The sequence below is a fragment of the Neolamprologus brichardi genome, chromosome 20, assembly GCF_056152115.1.
Source record: "Neolamprologus brichardi isolate AB-2024 chromosome 20, ASM5615211v1, whole genome shotgun sequence".
Classification (NCBI taxonomy): Eukaryota; Metazoa; Chordata; class Actinopteri; order Cichliformes; family Cichlidae; genus Neolamprologus; species Neolamprologus brichardi.
Window position 1 is genome coordinate 7,764,060 of NC_142123.1, and position 19,283 is coordinate 7,783,342.

A 19,283-nucleotide genomic window follows, 5' to 3' on the forward strand; every position below is an offset into this window, starting at 1 on the left:
CCAAGAACCACTCGGACAGAACTTCAGGAAGACCTTGCATCAGCAGGTACTGTTGTGTCAAAGAAAACTATAAGCAATGCACTGACCCGCCATGGCATCCATGCACGCTCACCACGCAAGACTCCATTGCTGAACAAAAAGCATGTCAAGGCTCGGTTAAAATTTGCGCAACAGCATTTGGAGAAGCCTGTGGATTATTGGGAGACTATAGTATGGTCAGATGAAAGCAAAATAGAACTTTTTGGCAGTCATTCTACACACCATGTTTGGAGGAGAAATGGCACTGCTCACCACCCCAAGAACACCATACCAACAGTTAAGTTTGGGGGTGGAAGCATCATGGTTTGGGGCTGCTTTTCAGCAAGGGGTACTGGCAGACTTCATATCATTGAAGGCAGGATGAATGGAGCGATGTACCGGGACATTCTGGATAAGAATCTGCTGCCATCTACCAGGAAGCTAAAAATGAAAAGAGGGTGGACATTCCAGCAAGACAATGATCCCAAACACAAGGCCAAGGAAACAATGAAGTGGTTCCAAAGAAAGAAAATCAAGTTGCTTGAATGGCCCAGTCAATCACCTGACCTAAATCCCATAGAGAATCTATGGAGAGAACTGAAGATTAAGGTTCATAGAAGAGGCCCAAGGAACCTCCACGATTTAAAGACCGTTTGTGTGGAGGAATGGGCCAGAATCACTCCTGAGCAATGCAGACGACTGGTCTATCCATACAAGAGGCGTCTAGAAGCTGTAATCACCAACAAAGGCTTTTCTACAAAGTATTAAATAAAGTGTGTTCAATACTTATTCCCTGTGTCATTTCACTTTATTTATTATGGTTTAACTTGTATACTTAAATGTTCTGATTTGTGTGTATGACTTCAATGTTTGGCTTGATGGCAACATCTGGTGGGAATGTTGTGTCAATAGTCCACTTGGAAATCCCCTTACTGCTGGAAATGCTGATGTGTCAAATACTTATTTTCCCCGCTGTACATTAAAAACATAGTTTTAAAAAATTCACAACACAATCAGAAAAAAAGCTGCTTATAAAAGTGACACTGAAGATTTTTAGTTTCAAAGTTCTTAGTGTGCGTAAAAATAGTGTTAAAACATTTTGCATTAATTACTGTTTATATTAAACAGCTTTCAGGCTGACTGAGCGGTGCAAAAGCTGTGAGTTATGTAGCTCGAGGACGCAAATTTGGCACATAGCATGAATCAAACAAACTGAGGTGAGTTTTACAGATGCATTGACAGCATTTAGGAGGTCTGTTCCTTTAACTGTTAAATCTAGAGACGCGTGCATTGGTAGTGTAATCGCTACAAGTCTGATTATAATAGTTTCTTTTCCAAGCTGGAATCAGGGTTTGGTCCAGTTTATATTACCACTTCACTTAAGTCTTTTTTGTAAACAATGTATGATCCTTCCCCACAGTTGTCACTAAACAAGTCTGTTTAGTGACAAGTCTGTTTAGATGTGCAAAAAAAAAAAAAAAAAAGTTTGTTTCTTCCATCCTGCCTATTCAATGCTCTGTTGTCATGCAAACAGAGTAACAAAACCAAATGTTTTCTGCAGATGTTGATGGTAAAGCTGTAGCTATAGAAACTGCTATAAAAACTGGCTAAATTGTGGGAAACCTAAAGTGAAAGCGAATCACTTTATTGCCTTCATTTTAATGTGAAATGTGTGCGGGTGGGACAAAAACAACAAAAAAAAGATTTTCTGTTGAATCTGCAAGTTTTCAGGAAGGAAGAGGAATGTCACAGCGAAAGGCTGGCAACCTCTGATCTGGTCTGAGCAGACAGGAGCGAGCTGCTGAGGCCAGTTATTCTACAGTGTGCTCCAGCTGCTGACTGCAGCTCTCAACCACATTAGATGACGGCTGATAAGACAATTGTTTTCTGAAAAGCAGTGCCGTGGAAACAGATTTTCATCAGAAGCTCATATCCTTGAAATATTCAAGTTTCTTTCGTTTTTTAAAGCTGTTTTGCAATTTTTTAATGTGATGCTGGACACTAGTTTGTAATCTTGGGTAATTACTTCATGTTTAAGATGTATACATTTCAGAGCATTTTTACTGAAATGCATGATGAGGCAGGCTGGTAAATTGTTTGCTAAGCGAGAAGCCACATATTAGACACATTTCCTGTCATAACCACAGTGATTTTGCTGTACTGTTCCACCCCAACGGCAGCGTGAGACAGATGTGAAGTGTTTATGGTCCTAAATATGTGTGTTAGGCCAGGAATGTTCCCATGGTAATAATTCACAATATCAGCTCAGAGTTAAATTGATAAGCTCCTAATCGAACATACAGCTTGTGATTTACTGCTATTTTTGCCTAATAACTGACTCTATTCAGGGATTTTTCTAACTCACAGATAAGCTGTACACCTCTCTCTTTATCTCTGTGTGTCAAGTGTTGGAGGCTGGTACACAGGAACCCCCGAGTCAACGAGTGCAGGGCGACCTCTGATAATATCAGCAGCCTTCTCTGCCATCATGATGGTTGGAGCATTCAGGTTTCCACTGACAATGCTGGGCATGATCGAGGCGTCGATCACACGAAGCTTCTCCAGGCCCAGAACGCGAGCGTTTGAGTCAACCACCGCCATCGGGTCAGAGGGCGAGCCCATCTTGCATGTGCAGGATGGATGGTAGGCAGTGTCTGCCTTTTGGCGGACAAAAGCATCGATGTCTGCATCGGATTGGACCTGAGGACCAGGCAGGGCTTCAGGACCACGAAAGGGGTCAAAGGCCTTCTGGGCGAAAATCTCTCTGGAGAGTTTGACACACTGCCTGAACTCCCACACGTCAATATCTGAGAGGAGGAGAGGGAATCAAAACCAGGAAAAGCTTATATAAGAACGTGCCAGAGCAACTTTGTTGTAACTCAAAAGTCTGCAAGCTGCTGAGGTAAAAGTTGATGCAGAGGGACTTCAATACTGCAACAATAACTACAAACATGTCAAAATACTCTCATCGTTCAAAAAAAAGAGAGAGTATATATATATATTTTTAAGGGGGAAATTTAAAGGAAATATCAAATACATTCAGACCTGTGGTGAGATAGTTTGGCTGAATGATTGGGTGGTCCAGGGGGTTGGTGCTCTTCAGCTTCAGCCAGCCTGTACTGGTGCTCCTCATTGGTCCAACATGAACCTACAACAACAGCATGAGTAAAACTGTCAGTGCTAACCGAGCTAACTAAAACAGCACAGCTGAATTTCATTAATCCTAGTTTGTAAACCCAAGCTTTTTACATGATAAAGGCTTTTTAGCTTTTTATGTTATTTTGTCCAACAGAAAACATCAAAACACTAAATTCTAGGGATGTTCCTGGCAACTTATTTCTTACTCAAATAACCGTGGAAAAAAAGTAGACTAACCAACTAGTCTAAAACTAAGGAACACTCAAATATTAAGTTTCATTTGACAACCGTTTGGTGGAAAATGTCAAAAACAGATAAGAAAGGCGTTTAAATCATTTATGACATTCTTAAATAGCGAATCAAGCTGTGCGGCACCTCACATTGTGCATTATCAACACTACACGTTACACTCCAGACAGTGAAGGAGGAAAACCCCTAAACTAAACCGATGTTATATATGATATGAAAACATGTAACTATAACAGATGTTTACGTATTACTAAAACACGACAAGCTAACATCTGGAAAATGAATAAATTGTGACTAAAGTGTGGCACGTTGCTCTTTGAAAATTCATGACACCTACTAAAGTAAAAGTTCTAAAAATTTAAAATAATAAAATCTGCCCATTTTCTTCTGCTTATCTGAAGTCGGGTGAGCGGGACAGCAGCAGGAAAGCCCAAACCTCCCTCTCGCTACCTCCTCCTCCGGAGGAAACATCCAGCCTTTCCCAGGCCAGCCTATAGATGTAATATCTCCAGGATGCCCCGGAGTGCACCAGGGCCTTCTCCCGGAAGGACATGCATGGTTGGAACACCTTACTCAGGAGGTGACGGCCTTGGCCATCTATTTTTGATGTGGAGGAGTAGTGGCTCTACTCTGAACCACTCTCAATTGACTGAACTGCTCACCCTGTCACTAAGGCAGAACTCGTCTTTCAGAGAAAGCTTATTAGTGTTAACAAAAAGATGAAGCGTAGATTAACAGATTTATGGCATTTCCCAATGACGAAGCACCATCTCGTGCCAGATGGCTACATAACATTTAGTACACAATAATTTACCGGCATTGGGCATGAATTAAAATTTGAACAGAGTGAACAACTTAAGTCTGGTACCGACTAGTAACTAGTACTAGTAGTAGTAGACTAGTAGCCGTGCACATCCCTAGTAAATACACCATCATAAGTGCTCATTTTTGATGTGGTAAAACTGAGGCCACTGTCATTTTTCAAATGAGGAAAAAAACTGATGCAACTTGAGATGTGGGCCTTTTCTGGGGAGCAGGTTTAGCTAACACATCTGAGTTCATAAACCCTGAGATGAGCTGAAACTCCAGATTATTTTATTTTTTTGTTCCACAAGGAAACAGATACAAAAGGTCTCAATTATTTAAACAATGAGAATTTCAAAATTATCCAATATAAAATATAAATAGTATAAAATTATCCAATTCTAATTTACAGATGTATGACACTATTAATTAAAGTAAAAAGAAATAAACGGCTGCGCCTTTTGCACAGTTAAAGTAGAAGACAAAGAAAAAGAAAGAGTGAGTGATTTCGTTTCAGGTGCACTTCTCTGGAAAAGAGGCTATAAATAAGGGTGAAAGGTTCCCTGCATAGAATTTCCTGGAAAACTCATGGCGCTGTTTTTGTTTTTGTTTCCATGGAACATATGCACGCCTGTAAATACTCCTCTGCAAGACTGGGCATATTCTATGCGCTGCAATTTATGCTTTGGGCTTTGGGCTGTACTTGACTTCTTGTTTCTACACATGTTTATAGAAGGCTTAAAAAAAACATAAGCATGCCCTCTACACCAGCATTAAGAAGTCACGGTTTTGCAAAAACAAGCTTTACTCACCTGATAAGCCTCTATTTTGGGGGTGACTCGTCCGTGGTCAATGACTTGTGAGGGCAGAAAGTGAAATTGGATGTCGGGGTGCGCTACTTTGGGACGACTACGAATAAATCCTCCGCTTTCCAAGTGGGCTGTTGCTCCATAACCTTGTGGGAGATTGATGTGGTTAGTGAAATGATTGTAATCCTTATTAGACAGGCGTATTTACAAGAAATGCCACTGGTGTGATGTGATTGATGAGCTTTTTTTCTGGTAGTTCTTTCGACTTTCTTAGCTGACTTTCTCCAACAACCAGGAACCAGACTGTAAATGTAATTTACCAGGATCACCAATAAAACACCTCATGTCACATTTCCTATGAGTCACCATTATTAAAACTGTGAGAAATTCTTCTATATACTGTGTCAATGCCAGCTGTAGTTTAGAAAGAGGCAGTGCTGCAGGCTGATACATTCCTTGCACGGCTGTGTGCCCAGTGAAAATAGTTTAATATTTAACATCTGCACAATAATTGTGTATAATCATTAATATAGCTGAGATCTGAATGAAAGTTAAAGGGTTTATATTAACTCCCTGGTTTCTTTTCAATTATATTTTCTGATGAACAAGCATGTTAGATGAGTGAAATGGCAGTTTGGAGACATCTTCATCTAAAAGTGATGCAAGGACAGAAACTCTTGCTAATTCTATAAAACATTTGGGAGATTGTCCCGTTATAAATGTGCAGGTGACTTGGTTACCAGTAAACATGGTGAGCCACTCGAGGCCTATCTTGACCATGTGGAAAGGTTTCTGGGCTTTGTACAGGGTGATGGGCTGAGTACACTGCTGCTGGACATACAGGTCCAAGTGATCCTGCAGGTTATTACCGACACCTGAGAGAGGAGGAAGGCAAAGTGGTCTGACAGTAAGCACCGAAGAGATGATCGTCTGAAGTCACACAAGCATCAGTTGGAAAACTTTCTAATTATTGTAGTTCTTTAAGTTAGAGGTAGGCTACAAGGACGTTCTTCACATACACAACACACCTGGTAAGTGTTGAATCGCAGGTATGCCGAGCTGTTTCAAGTCATCTGCATTTCCAATCCCAGATAGCATGAGAAGCTGAGGGGAATTGATGGCTCCTCCGCTGACTATCACTTCTTTTTCTGCAAACACCTGAACAGACAATAGAAAAATCACTGTAAAGGGCCAAATTCAGGATATAAAACATAATTCAGTGATTCAATTAATTTAATTTTATGATACATTAGTTAATCTTCTAACATCTATCCTCCTTGCCTTTTTCTTTTGTCCATTTTGAATGTATTCCACCCCCACAGCACGGTTGCCATCAAACAGGATTTTAGTGGTCAGACATCGTACCTCCGCCTTCAGATTGGGTCGACCCAGGGCTGGTCTCAGGTAAGCACTGGCAGTGCTCCACCTCTTCCCTTGATAGATTTAGACAGTGAAAGTATGTAAAGATTAGATCAAGAATTAAACAGTACTCAAACGTATTTGACCAGCAACATAGTTTCTCTTCTGCGGCCTCAGGAATTATTCCATATGACGTACGACAGTAACTACTTTCTTAATGGGCCTAAGTTTCAGATTTATTTAGAGTTGGTAAAGTAGTTCTATGAACACACAGTGACATGTGCTCAGAGGTTCAAAAACACATTGTGGTCAACGACAAAGACACATTTTTCATCCAAGAAATTAAGCCCTTCCTTTTTTAAAGGCCACACATCTGAAAGCATGTTGATTTGCTCTCCTGACATTTAAACTGTAGTATTGATATTTTAACCTTTGGAGCTAAATCAGACTGAGATCAGACGTCTAATTCTGCCACTCGAAAACATTTCACCAGAAAAGGTTTGTGGCACTGTAACTAACCCTATTAATTATCTATAAATTCTGTAGCATTTAGCATTTAGAACCTTTATAAATGGTCATGTCCATCCAGCCCACGCCTTCCTGTTGGTATCCATTCATGTCATCAGTGAATGGATATCCTGCCTGTCGCCCTGCCTCAATAAAAGCCTTATGAAGGGGATGGTTGGTTTTCCCTCTGGACACCTGAAGAGGTCCGCTGCCGCCTCGGTATCTACAATATAGAGCAAAAACATAAAGATAACATTAAAAAAAGAGAGAGACAGAGAGAGCTGTTTCAATTGTTTTCATAGGAAGTCATATAGTGTAGGCACGCAAACAATATTAATAATTCTCTTTTCTTTACTGTTGGATATATGCAATCCAATAACTGAGAAGGTTTTCCATAATTGCTACACTTAAATTTAAGTGTTCTTCTATGTTTCTGTACCATATTATGAAACACAGTGATTATACTACTTCCTTTACAGGTCATTTCAACATTTCAGTTTTACTCTAACAGTCATCTTCATCATTCAGATCTAAATCACAAAAGTTCTCAGTTAAGCATGCCAAAGTCCTTCCTCCACAAAGTCATCCTGTAAATACTTGGGTAAAGTCTTTGTAGTCTCCCGGTGTTTGTTTTTGGTACATTTCCTGTGGTTGTCACCTTGTCATTGTGGTTGTACTGAACAGTTTCCAACGAATTTCTCATAGGCAATCTCATCAATCTCATTCAGAGTTCGCTGACATTTATTTCATTGTTTGCTATTTATGAAATGACACGTTATATTGTATCAAATATATCGCACAGTGCCTCAAATTTCTGTTTGCACATAATAGTTTTAAACTGTAAAGTGCTTTTGAGCTGTGACCTTTTTTGACTGATGTATTTCCTGGTTTCTCACATTCTTACTTAGAAATTAGATTAGAGACAGCCAGTCTAGATATGCGTGATGCTCGGTGTAGGTGGGTTCTGCAAAAGAATTCAATGCAGTGCTGTGCATTTATGCACAAGGAAAAAACTGTCTTCTTACATATTTGAGATTTTAAAGCCTGGGTGAGCGGGACAGAGAAAACAGCACTGCCATACAAGTGAAAAATGCTGTGATCATACATAAAAAGATACTGGAAAAGCATTGGTAAAAATGCCCAGTATATATTTGTATTAGTTACCTGTTTTCTCCCAGCTCATGACACTGAGCTTTCCTAAAATAAGGCAGACAATGGTCATAATCCCAGCCATCTGCGCCCTCTCTTTGCCAGCGGTTATAATCTTCAGCGTGCCCGCGGATGTACACCATTGCATTGAGTGAAGAGGACCCTCCCCAGACGCGGCCCCTCGGCCAGTACATTACCCGATTGTCCATGTTGGCTTGAGGTAGAGTGTGGTAGAACCAGTTATACCTGAGCAAAAATGAAATGAGATAGCAACAAGTCAGACTATTATAAGTTAATAACAGTTTATACAATGTTATTATTACTGGTATCAGAATGCTGGGCTATTAATGTTAGGCCAATACTGGACTGTTTTTGTACATGTAAAAGCGATGTAATATTGTAATGCCATTTCATTGTTCACATTTAAACAACTGAGATGTAGGTTAAAGGTCAAAGGTCTGCTTGCTACACACTAAGCTAACTGAGAAACCCTTTAGCGTGTAATATTAAATGTCATACAGTAAGGCAAATGTCTGTTTTTATAAATCTGAACAAAAACATTTAATGACTCGAATAAAAAAACAGATCAATCAAAGTACTTGTCATTGCAGAGGTTGTAGATCAGGGCAGCTGGCATGTGGATTTTCCATGAGAGTCGCAAACTGCCTAACCACCTGTCCTTAGGGCCAGCCTCGAGCAGCAGCGCAGACTCCTGGGCGTCTTCTGTGAGGCGGTTAGCGAGGACGCAACCAGCGGACCCCGCCCCAATAATGACATAACTGTAAGATGGTGTTTTCTGATCGGTTGTAGGTAACGATGCAGAGCTCCACTGAGAAGATGAGACAGTGAAGCATCTGTAATGGCTGGAGAAGGATGAGCTGGGGGAAGAGGGGGGACCCATCTTTCTGGTCTTGGGGACAAAGCGGCATTCGGGCACACTGGTAAAGAAGCACCTGCAGTCCCTTATAAATCTTCCCTGTCTCCAAGTCACAGCCCTTTGGGCTCCAGTTAGGCTCCGTGTGGTCAAAGACAACATCCTATTTTCCTTATTCACTGGAAATCACAACACATATTTGAAGACAAATCAGAAGCTTGGAAATGTCTAAAACTGAAACTCTGATGAAAAGAATGAAATTTGTAGTATGTGTCTGCATTTCTGCACAACTCTCTTAAATATTGTGATTCTATATAAGAGAGAGGCTGTAAGGTGATATAGCAAGGAGCATGATGTCCACATCACATCACTTCATTCTGTCATCAAGGAAGACTCTGTGTCCACTACAAGGGACTGAAGATAAAAATAAATAAATAACTATTCTGTTATTCAGCATGTAACATGTTTCTTTCATCCACAGCACAAGTTAACTAAAGGCTGAAGGATAAAATATCTGTCTCTCTCTATTGGCCTTGAAAAGACTAAATACTTATTCATCTAATATGACTTATGCCACTCCTTTTCTTTGAAATGCCCGACTGATAGTTGTGAAACTGACAGCAGTTAAATGAATAACTAGGGACAACTAGACACTCAGTACTTAGGTTAACTTAACTTGCATCAAGTGCAGCATGTTAAAAGTTAAACTCTAATTCTCTGTCACATCAGAAGTCCTGTGTTTCTACAGCAGTAAGGCCTTCTGCTGCCTGACTTTGTTATTCAGTCTGATAAAAAGTCATAAAAAAACGAATTTTGTTCACAGGAAAAGCACAACTGTTGTTTGTGGCTGAGCGCACATGAATTTAGTTCAACAGACCTGGAATTGCACCGTGTGTTTCTGGTGAATGTGTGGTCTGAGGACTGTTCCGTGTTGTTTCTCGAGAAAACAATGTGCAGTTTTCCCAATCGGACCGAGGCAGAGAGTGATATCTAGGTCACGGCAATCATATCAGTAAACCAAGAGTCGCAAATGTCAGCAAGTAATGACTAACAAAGTAACCGCTGTCTAGCAGTCTCTACGCCTTTGCTAATGTCCAAACTTTACTTTTAAGTCATTCTGATTGAAACTTTGAGATGAAAACTCAGTTTCGCAACCGCTAACTTACCAGCATCTAAGTCCATACATCTAGTTACATTAGTTGATACATTTCTGCTTTAATATAATTCATTTTTTAAAAAAAATAGCGTCGAAATGTTACATTTAAATGATTTAGAGACCTGGCGATGGTCGTAGCGGGGCTGCTTATAAGCTCTACGGTTGTTTAGGTTTACCTATTGACCGCTAACGAGTGGTCAGAGCTCACAGTCGTCGTCTGGACCTTAAACAGCACACAAGGACAAATACTCAGTATAACTTCACACATGCGACACTTTATTGGATCTGAGCCGGTGCTGGAAAAGTTTAATGAGAAACGCAACGGAAAAGAGGAAGCAGAATAAGCAGACGTACCTCAGGCAACAAGCAAAACGGTCACTGTGGTGGGCGGGGCTTATCGTCGTATTGAAATAACGGAATTCAGAGCGTCAGCACTACAGTGCTCCTGTAGGTAGTTAAACATTTACCCGGCTTTATGATCGTTTATTTCTGTAACTTTTACTGGTGTTTTATTATGTGGGGAGTCACGCTGTTTTTTCTGTTTTGTGTCGCTGCCCAGGTGACATCACATAACATTGTAAGTGACCCACATTTTTTTAAGTAATCCTTTATTATTTATTTATGTATTTATTTATTTTAATTCAAACTTCAAAGCGATCTTACACGCTCATTTATTTGTGCTGTTGCTTTTCAGGAGGTGAAATGTGAAGAATATCATGGTAAGCCCATTTCATGTTTATTAGCGCTAGATGGAAACTATAATCTGCCAATATGTTATGTTTAAACTATTTCAGGTCGACTACGAGCACCCTTGTGTTCCAAAGTAATCTGGTTCTTGCCAGGTTCTAAAATGTGTTAAATACTCCCTCAGATGAACAGCAACGCGTAGAATATAAAGATCTTTGTCAAGATTTAGAGTACAGTGAAATTCGGTTTGGCTGTCTCTTAAGATTAAAAACAATACATAAATAGAATTAATAAAAATAAATAAGTAAAGATACAAAATAGCCTGGCAGCACCAGCAGAGGCGAAAAACAACAGCACTGTACATCATTTTACAATTAAAATGCCCTCAGCCCAGACTGTGTTTGTATCTGAGTATTTCTGTGCCATGTTTACAGTCAAGTGTGTAGAGAGGTGGAAGCCACTGCTCCAGGACAAAAACTCTTCCCGAGTCTGTTACTTCTTGTTTTTTTTTCTTCTGAACAGTTTGACAGATGGCAGCTGTGCAAACCCAGAATATTCTGGATGTGTACTCTTGTAGAAGTTCAGTAGCTTGAGATATTACACAGTGTCATTATTTAGTTAACAAAAACTACGGTAAGATGCAGAAGGAGTGTGTGAAAGCACACCTCAAGACTTAATTACTTTGGCACTCGTAGACTGCAAACTATGACTTCATCAATCTCTCATGCTGTGGAGGATTATTGTTGAGAAATTTTGTTATGCTCTTTGTGAAGGCATTGCTTCATTTCATTGAGGTTTGTGGGGCTTGATGAAACTTCCACTCCTAAAAGATGTTAACTGTCTTTCCACGTGTGAATAATATTCCTCACTATAGATTAATTATATGTTAACAGACTTATATCTCATCCCAGACTGATGGTCATTAGAATGTCTTTTGTCTCCTTGGAGGTGTATTAGCCTTCAGATTTGTAACAAATTTCTCTGAGTATGGTTTGACTGTTCGATGAATCTGCTGGCGTATTTATTAACTGCAAGTTGGGGCATGTAGAGTCTGAAATGTAGCTCCAGGGCTGTTTGCGGTTTCTGTGAACATTGCAGATTGCAACTTTTGTATTAACACACATCTGAACTTCCCAGACCAGCAAACTCACAAAACTTTGTGATCATTAGCAAATCAGGTGGATTTGATTAGCAGAAACTGGCTGCTGCTTTTCACTTTTAATCCCTTTGGAAGCAGTAAGGGTGTTTTTCACACACTGCTTTTGCTTTTTGATATGTTTTTGTTAAAGAAGTATGTCATGTGTTGTTCATGTGAGGTTGTATTATTTTAAGATCTACTAACAGCCAGCAGATTATTTTTAATATTTGCTGATATGTTAATATGTTATAATTTAAAAAGGGTGAACTTTCTTTTTTGCAATTGACTCTAAAGCTACTAGTGGTCATATTTTTACTACTTTTCTACACTTTTTTAAAAAAAAAAAAAATTCATCACTGACAGACACATGAAAGGAAAATTACAATAACAAATGCATATGAAGTAAGAATTTAAGATAAAAAAAATGCATTACATATTTTGTGAGTTATCAAATATGGTAATAGCCATGCTCATTTGAGATCTTCAGGTTTCATTATACTGTGTTTGTTTTTATCTTTTTTGCAACAAAGACTGTTACAGAAGCTGCAAAATATATTTCAGCTGCCAAATCAACACTGACCATCTCTTTAAATATCTGAAAACACAATCCCTCTGCGGGGACAGTGAGCACCGCTGTTGTTTCTCATTTCAGGTTTTCCCCCAGTACACCCGACCTTGGTTCCATCTCTAGTGGCAGGCTTGAAATTGAAGACGGTGCCAGTAGGCGAAAGAGTCATGCTCAACATAAGCTGGGCGATCAACATTGATGGTTGTAGACCACATTTTGTGTGTTTTTTATATAGCACTTGGTACTACTGATGTTATGACAGATTTAATGTTGCCATTTACTAAACAATCATACATTTGCAGAGCAGACAGTAGGTCTTTGTTGCACATGTTTTATTTGCTGATGGTGGTGAAACATTAAGGACATTGAGATGATATCCAGCAAAAGATGTTGAAGATTTTTCCTTTTCTTTCATGCATTTTATACAGTGTGTACTTAGTGTGTCAGGATCCTTGTCATGGACACTCACTGGTTAATATCTAAAGGCAGACTAATTTATTTCAGTCTGTTATTTTCTCTCTGCAGCTAGTACTAAATATTTGACAGCCACTCGCATCACAACACAAAATCAAGACTACCATTGTAAATACAACCCAACTTTGGCCAGTGCAAGCTTGGATGAATTAGGACAGGTATCAGTCTTAACCTTAGTAGTACTGATCATATCTTTTGGTCCTATTTCCTACATAGGGAAAAAGGTCTGTGATGCTGTTAATTGTTTTTTCCCCTTTTTTTTCTTTTTGTTCTGAAACCTAGATATGGTTTCATTATGCTGTAAACCCTACCTATGGCCACAATTTAATACAAGTTGCAAATCTCCCTTTGCCTCCACCGGTGAAAGGCAATTTCGTTTATATAACGGAATCTATTTTTATTCCTAAACCACCAAAAAGTAAGTGTTTTTTTTTAAATTTCTCTTTTTTTCAAAAAATTTTTTTGTAAAACCTATTACAGCCAAAACTTTTGACGGACACAATATACTTAGGAGATATAAATGGTAAAACTATTAACATTTTCTCTGTTTTATAGCAACGGTTACACCAACTTCTCCTTATGTAACTACAGGTGAGCAATACTGTTCAGTATAGTTCAGCTAATAATTTCAGTGAGTCTGCAAAGATAAATACATATAGAAAATCCCAGTCTCCCAGTACTGCAAGGGAATATATCAAACCACATGCATGAAGTGCACTGTATGATTTTAAATACTTACTACACCAATTTACAATGCATGTGGTGACTAATCTATCTTTTCTAATTATTTACTCCAGTTAAGGTCACTACTGGGCTAACTACTCCAGGTACGAGTCACAATTTCCTAAAGCACCTGTACTGAATCAATAAAATCTGAATAAATGTGTTTCCTCTGTAAGTGCCCGCTTTTGCAGCGCCGACAGTAATCATCTGTGCCATCATCTTTACCGGAGGAGTGGTCATCCTCATTATCCTGAGTTCATTCTGCATAATGTGTAAATATAAACTTTTTTTTTTTTTTGGAAGATGCACCTGAATTATTAATGATGAATAGGAAAAATATATGCTCAACCAAACGCACGTTTACTTTGTGTGTGCACAACGTGATTTACTTGAATGCTGAATTGTATTTAGCAAAAAGGCTCCCTGCTACAGGATGGCCTTACCTGCAAGCCTTTTGAGCTATGTTTGGAGTCACTTGGAAATAAATGCTTTAAACATCTTACCTTAAAATGCTTTCCAAAGCACAGAAACTCTGCTTCACCATCCTAGGTTTACAAGTTGTATACAAGAAGTAGTCAAAGCTGGGGATTCCCCTTCTAGACACAGTATAACGTTTAACACTGCTGGCTGCTGCTGAAGCTGACTAACTCTCCTTTCCATTGTTTTCTTATTACCCAGATAAAAATAGGAATGTTAAAGCTGGCAAATTACAGGACTACCAGAACATTCCTGTGGTGCCTCCTCATGTCCTTTTGGTGTACCCTGCTGTAAATTCAGCATTCCAGCGTGCTGTTGTGGCACTTGCAGAGTTCCTGCAGTTGCATGGCGGCTGCAAGGTTGCAATTGACATTTGGCAGCAAGAAAAGATTGCACAGAAGGGGCCGATGCGCTGGCTGGCTGAGGAAGCTAAGTCTGCAAACCAAGTCCTTATTGTCAGTCCACAGGTACAGTCTATATGAAATCATCATTCTTAGTCATTGTCATATTTATTGATATGTGTTCAATGTCACACGATTACCTGGACTCTTGCATCTTTAAGTCAAGAAACAAAATAAGGATGTGATAGAACTTATAAGTGCAGTATGTCTAAATGTCTAAATATACTACTGTGTTGTATCAAAATCATTTCTCGCTCTCTTCACAGCCCAGCCACTGTCCTCCTGACCCCAGCATGTCAGAATCCTCCATCCCAGCTGCAGCTCATGACCTTTACCCTCTGATTCTTAACATGGTGGCAAGCAACGCAAAGAACCCCAGTGAGCTGTCCAAGTTCTGGGTGGTGCAGCTGGGTGAGCAGAAGGACAAGAGTTCTTGTATGTTGCCCCTGGAACTGAGGGTCTGCAAAACTTTTTGTCTGATGAAGGATTTGAAAAAACTTTACAAGGGTCTTCACACTTGCGAGCAGATTGACAAGAAGATAATAAATCTGATTTGTAAACGGGGCGTTTCCTACAGCGAGAACAGCACATTGACATTGAGGGAAAGTGTAGAAACACTAAGGGGGCATCAGGTTAGCATTTCCAAAGAAGTCACCATTAAATTCTGTGATCACCACAATTTGAATATTTGTCATGATAATGTTTTGACTGCTTGATCAAGATGGGTCTGAACAGGTGCTGATGATTTTACTAATGATACTGTTTGCAGAATGTATTCATGTGTTTGTTTGTATAAATATGATGAAAGCATATATTTGGAACTGCGCCTAAATGTTTAATACGCACAAAGAAAGAAAGAGAAAACAGATAATTCTCTATCAAAGAGTAAAGGAGGCCATCGGTGTCCACTGCACCACTGGCTTTCTACAGTGCAGTCCTGAGATCCAGGCACATTTAGTCCCCACTCTGGTCTCGCCTCAGGTGACCTCAGTAGGTCACATGATAGTGTGGGCCAAGGTCTCATAGTGGTTTCACCTTTAAATCCCCAGTGATGGCGACCCAAACCTGGGACTCTCCACGTTTTGTTTTTAGAACTAAATAAGCCTCTTGGATGAGAAGTTAAAAGTCAACTTGCCTTCTTTTTTCAAGCTCCTAAGAATATCCTAACCTGGATGTCCAGGAATGTATATATTTATATGTATCTCAATTAAAGAGAAGCACTGGTATGAACCATTATGCATGCTCCTGGATAAGCTGCCCATCCATCCATGGTCGCATGGAGGCTGGAGCTCGCTAGATAAGCTGTATGTTTCCTTAATCTAGTGTGTTTTATTCAAATAAAAATTGAAAGCAGATGAGTGGCTGTGGACTGTTGTCTTCCGGTTAAAAGGATTCTGGGCTCAAACTCAACCCTGTCAAACAAGGGTTTTTTTGTTATGAGCACATTGCATAGATGGTATGCTGAAAATTGTTTGCAGATGTGTGTTTTTGTCTCTCTACAAATTCTAGCCATGTGATATGCAGTTCTCCATATGTACATTAGTGGGAGATATGTACTTTACTAGGCAGTGGTCTATCTACTGGCCCTCCATCCAAAAACATAAGCAACAGCAGAATATACAACATTATGCAGATAAAGTGCATCCATAAGTGCACAGGCCAAGTCATTTGGTGGTTAAAATAGCCATTTATGATAGACACATTTTTCATTTTCTGGAAATAAATTAATTAACTGTTACTGCTAGCCCAAGTGCCCCTTAGTAGCAAATGAACACAGTTTATAAAGCACAGAGTACCAGGGTTTTGCTGCTGACAGAGACAGTAGGATACTCTTCACATCCCTAATGGAGCACCGCCTGACTCTAACACTGTTTATAAATGTAACGGGGCTGGGTGCTGGTTCTAGCTGCTAGCACGTTACCTTCAACATGTCATCTGATCAGGCCCATTTCACTGCAGTATACCTTCATATTTTATCATGCATCAGTGCTGAACATTTAAGAGTGAATGTAATTGTGTAAGCACAAACACTTCTTAAAAAATGTTTCCTTAACAACACAAAATTCTGTGCAAACAGCAAGATTGAAAAATCCAGGTGGCCAACCCATGTCTCTCTCTAACAGACCAGAGGACTCATTTGCTTTGCTGTTTTCCCAACAGAAAAACGACCAAAAGACTCAGGCTGAGGAAAGACTAATGGAGAAACTAATCCAATAACTAAAAGGGAAAGGAAATGCAGTGAGGAAATGGAATTGTAAAGGAGAAGTAGGAGAAAAATCTGTGTTCTAATATTAGCTTTTAACACATATTTTTCCTGTTTTAAATTGCATTTTAAAAATATTTTGGTTTGTAAAACTGTATTTAGAATAAAATACTTGTAGAGTTACTGTTAATGCAGAAACATCACACCTATATCCATGGCACTCAATATGAACTTGATCTTGTCAATTTTGAAACCTTTGTTTACATTCTTGACAACAAATGATGAAATTCCAGTGTTGTGACCATAAATATTGTTTTGTCATGGTGGACATATTCCATCTTGGTTTCATAGTGTTACACAATCATGAAGTGTATTTACAAATGTTTTTTGTGATCTCAAAGATGTATAGTCTTTGCAAGGAAATATCAAAACCGTGTTGTGGGGACTGAGGACAGGAGGGAGCAGCGAAGTACAAATAACTGGTCTCTTGTCCTGCTTCATTCCCCTGACTCTGTTCTGCTGGTATATTAATTGCAGTCTAATTTCCTAATAGTTTCTTTCTCAATATCTGTACTCTAATAAATCACGTTCACTTCTTTCAAATTATCGCCCCATGTGTGATATATATGCAGTATTTGCTTTTATTTATTACTGGACTCCTGAGTTCTGTCTATCATTAATTATGTTCAGCTTCTTAGTTTGTTTGCTATTTAATTTCTCTCCTTCGTGTATGCCTTTGTATTTATTTATAGCTGCCTGTAATTATTGATTACATTTGATCTTACCAGTGATAATGTCATGTCCAATTTACATTCTTTAGCATTCCCCTACTTTAAGCAGCTGTTGAGCCATTGTCGTGGTGCTTTATTCTGAAAATTTATGGGCGGAACTAGCTCCGTGCTTGCAAGTAAAACAAACATAAGCTCATCCTACAGTGACAGAGTAAGTACAATGTTCGTTGTAATTATAGTCAGTAAGGACGCACACGTCTTTCACTTTTCAGGGGATTAAAGTGAAGACAGTGCTGTGAGTACGCTCATATGAGCTTCATTTAACAGATTTTGAATGATGCCTTTGTGTCCGTCGTTCTGCACAGCTCCTTATTCACTAATACTTCAGGTACTGTGGGCTCCATGCATTTATTGTAAATAAACGCAACTGTGTTTTTCTTTAATTTTCTCTAACTGCTTTCTCCATTCTTTTAAGGACCAACGAGGGCAATACATTTAACGTCTTGTCAGCTGTTGATTGATGGCCTAGAAGCAGTAAACATGGGCAAGCGTAAGGACTTTGACAAGGGACAAATTGTGATGGCTAGACGACTGGGTCAGAGCATCTCCAAAACTGCAGCTCTTGTGGGGTGTTCCCGATCTGCAGTGGTCAGTATCTATCAAAAGTGGTCCAAGGAGGGAACAGTGGTGAACCATCGACAGGGTCATGGGCAACCGAGGCTGATTGATGCATGTGGGGAGCAAAGGCTAGCCTATGTGGTGCAATCCAACACACGAGCTACTGTAGCTCAGATTGCTGAGAAATTTAATGCTGGTTCTGATAGAAAGGTGTCAGAATACACAGTGCATCGCAGTTTGTTGCGTATGAGACTCTGATGCTTTGAGCAATGTTCTGCTGGGAAACCTTGGGTCCTGCCATCCATTTGGTGTTACTTTGCCACGTACCCCCTACCTGAGCATTGTTGCAGACCATTTAGACCTTTTCATGGAAACAGTATGCCGTGATGGCTGTAGCCTCTTTCAGCAGGATACTATGCCCTAGCACAAAAATGGTTCTGTGAGACATGCACTGCACCATCTTTCGAGGAGCAGCCAATCAGAAAGCAGATCTAGAAACTGATTCCCCAAAGTTTGTGCAAAGGTACAACAAAGAAGAAGCTGAACCCCAAATCTGAATGTGAAAAAAATCACTACTCCCAAAGGTTTCATGACAGGAATAAAGAACCTGAACCTCAGACTAGTTAAAAGGAATTACCTCATCTAATTGTACATTTCAACAATTTTTTTTATGTGTCCAGATTGGTTCAATAGTAAGACTCACAGTAATGATTTAATTCCTTCATTCCTATCCCAAGCCATTTTATATGAGTTCAAAAGCCAACATGGAACTTGTGGAAATTATTAGAAAATAAACACTTGTTCTTCTGCATTAATGTGTCTGTATAAAATCCTCCACTAACCTTCTGAAATATTCCACAAGATGTTGAGCTTCTTCACAGAGCTGATGGTGGTCACTGGAGACTATTCTATTTTCTGAACCATTTATTCAATTCATGGTCGCGGTACTGAAGAAATATATTTTATTATGGGAGTATTAAAGGTTTTTTAGGGAAGTGCTGTTTATTTAGGGCTTATGCTATTTAGCTCAGAAGCAGTTACTTATCTTACTATGTATCTCCCACCCTCTAGAGAGGGTTGTTAAACTCATGTTACCACGTTTATTCCCTGAGATATCTTAATAGGAGAAAAAAAATTGTAGTTTGAACTGTACATCTAAGTTTTTCCACATAATAAAGAAATGCAGCTGTAGGAAAGAAT

At 39.4% G+C, this 19,283-nt stretch overlaps 2 protein-coding genes across 4 annotated transcripts; one reads left to right on the forward strand and one right to left on the reverse strand.

The window, feature by feature from the left end:
• Positions 1-999: 999 nt before the first annotated feature.
• Positions 1,000-10,463, reverse strand: chdh (choline dehydrogenase). Of its 3 annotated transcripts, none has more exons than XM_006785406.3 (10): positions 10,418-10,463; positions 8,633-9,086; positions 8,049-8,279; positions 6,941-7,107; positions 6,300-6,451; positions 6,047-6,176; positions 5,759-5,893; positions 5,022-5,164; positions 3,064-3,166; positions 1,000-2,825 (listed from the first exon to the last, which is right to left on the reverse strand). In XM_006785406.3, exons 2-10 carry the CDS (start codon positions 9,067-9,069, stop codon positions 2,407-2,409), a joined length of 1,917 nt encoding a protein of 638 aa, XP_006785469.2. In that variant the 5' UTR covers positions 9,070-9,086; positions 10,418-10,463; the 3' UTR covers positions 1,000-2,406. The 3 variants fall into 3 exon arrangements, with proteins under 3 accessions (XP_006785469.2, XP_035761557.2, XP_087689795.1); XM_035905664.2 differs by lacking the exon at positions 10,418-10,463 and adding an exon at positions 10,240-10,330; XM_087833669.1 differs by lacking the exon at positions 10,418-10,463 and adding an exon at positions 9,785-9,852.
• A 20-nt stretch (positions 10,464-10,483) lies between these two features.
• On the forward strand, positions 10,484-15,983 carry il17rb (interleukin 17 receptor B). Its single transcript, XM_035905556.2, is given in 11 exon segments — positions 10,484-10,640; positions 10,758-10,782; positions 12,541-12,657; positions 12,982-13,088; positions 13,213-13,348; positions 13,486-13,521; positions 13,728-13,757; positions 13,830-13,925; positions 14,332-14,597; positions 14,798-15,175; positions 15,177-15,983. Coding segments are annotated over 11 exon segments (1,332 nt in total). The 5' UTR covers positions 10,484-10,538; the 3' UTR covers positions 15,216-15,983.
• The last annotated feature ends 3,300 nt before the right edge of the window (positions 15,984-19,283 follow it).

Excerpts from the sequence above, each read along its gene's own strand:
- chdh (XM_006785406.3), bottom strand. The coding sequence starts at position 9,069 with ATGTTGTCTTTGACCACACGGAGCCTAACTGGAGCCCAAAGGGCTGTG. Across the intron at positions 7,108-8,048 it reads CATGAGCTGGGAGAAAACAG|ATACCGAGGCGGCAGCGGAC; the intron begins GTAACTAATACA and ends TCTATATTGTAG. Across the intron at positions 5,165-5,758 it reads GTGGCTCACCATGTTTACTG|GTTATGGAGCAACAGCCCAC; the intron begins GTAACCAAGTCA and ends ATCTCCCACAAG.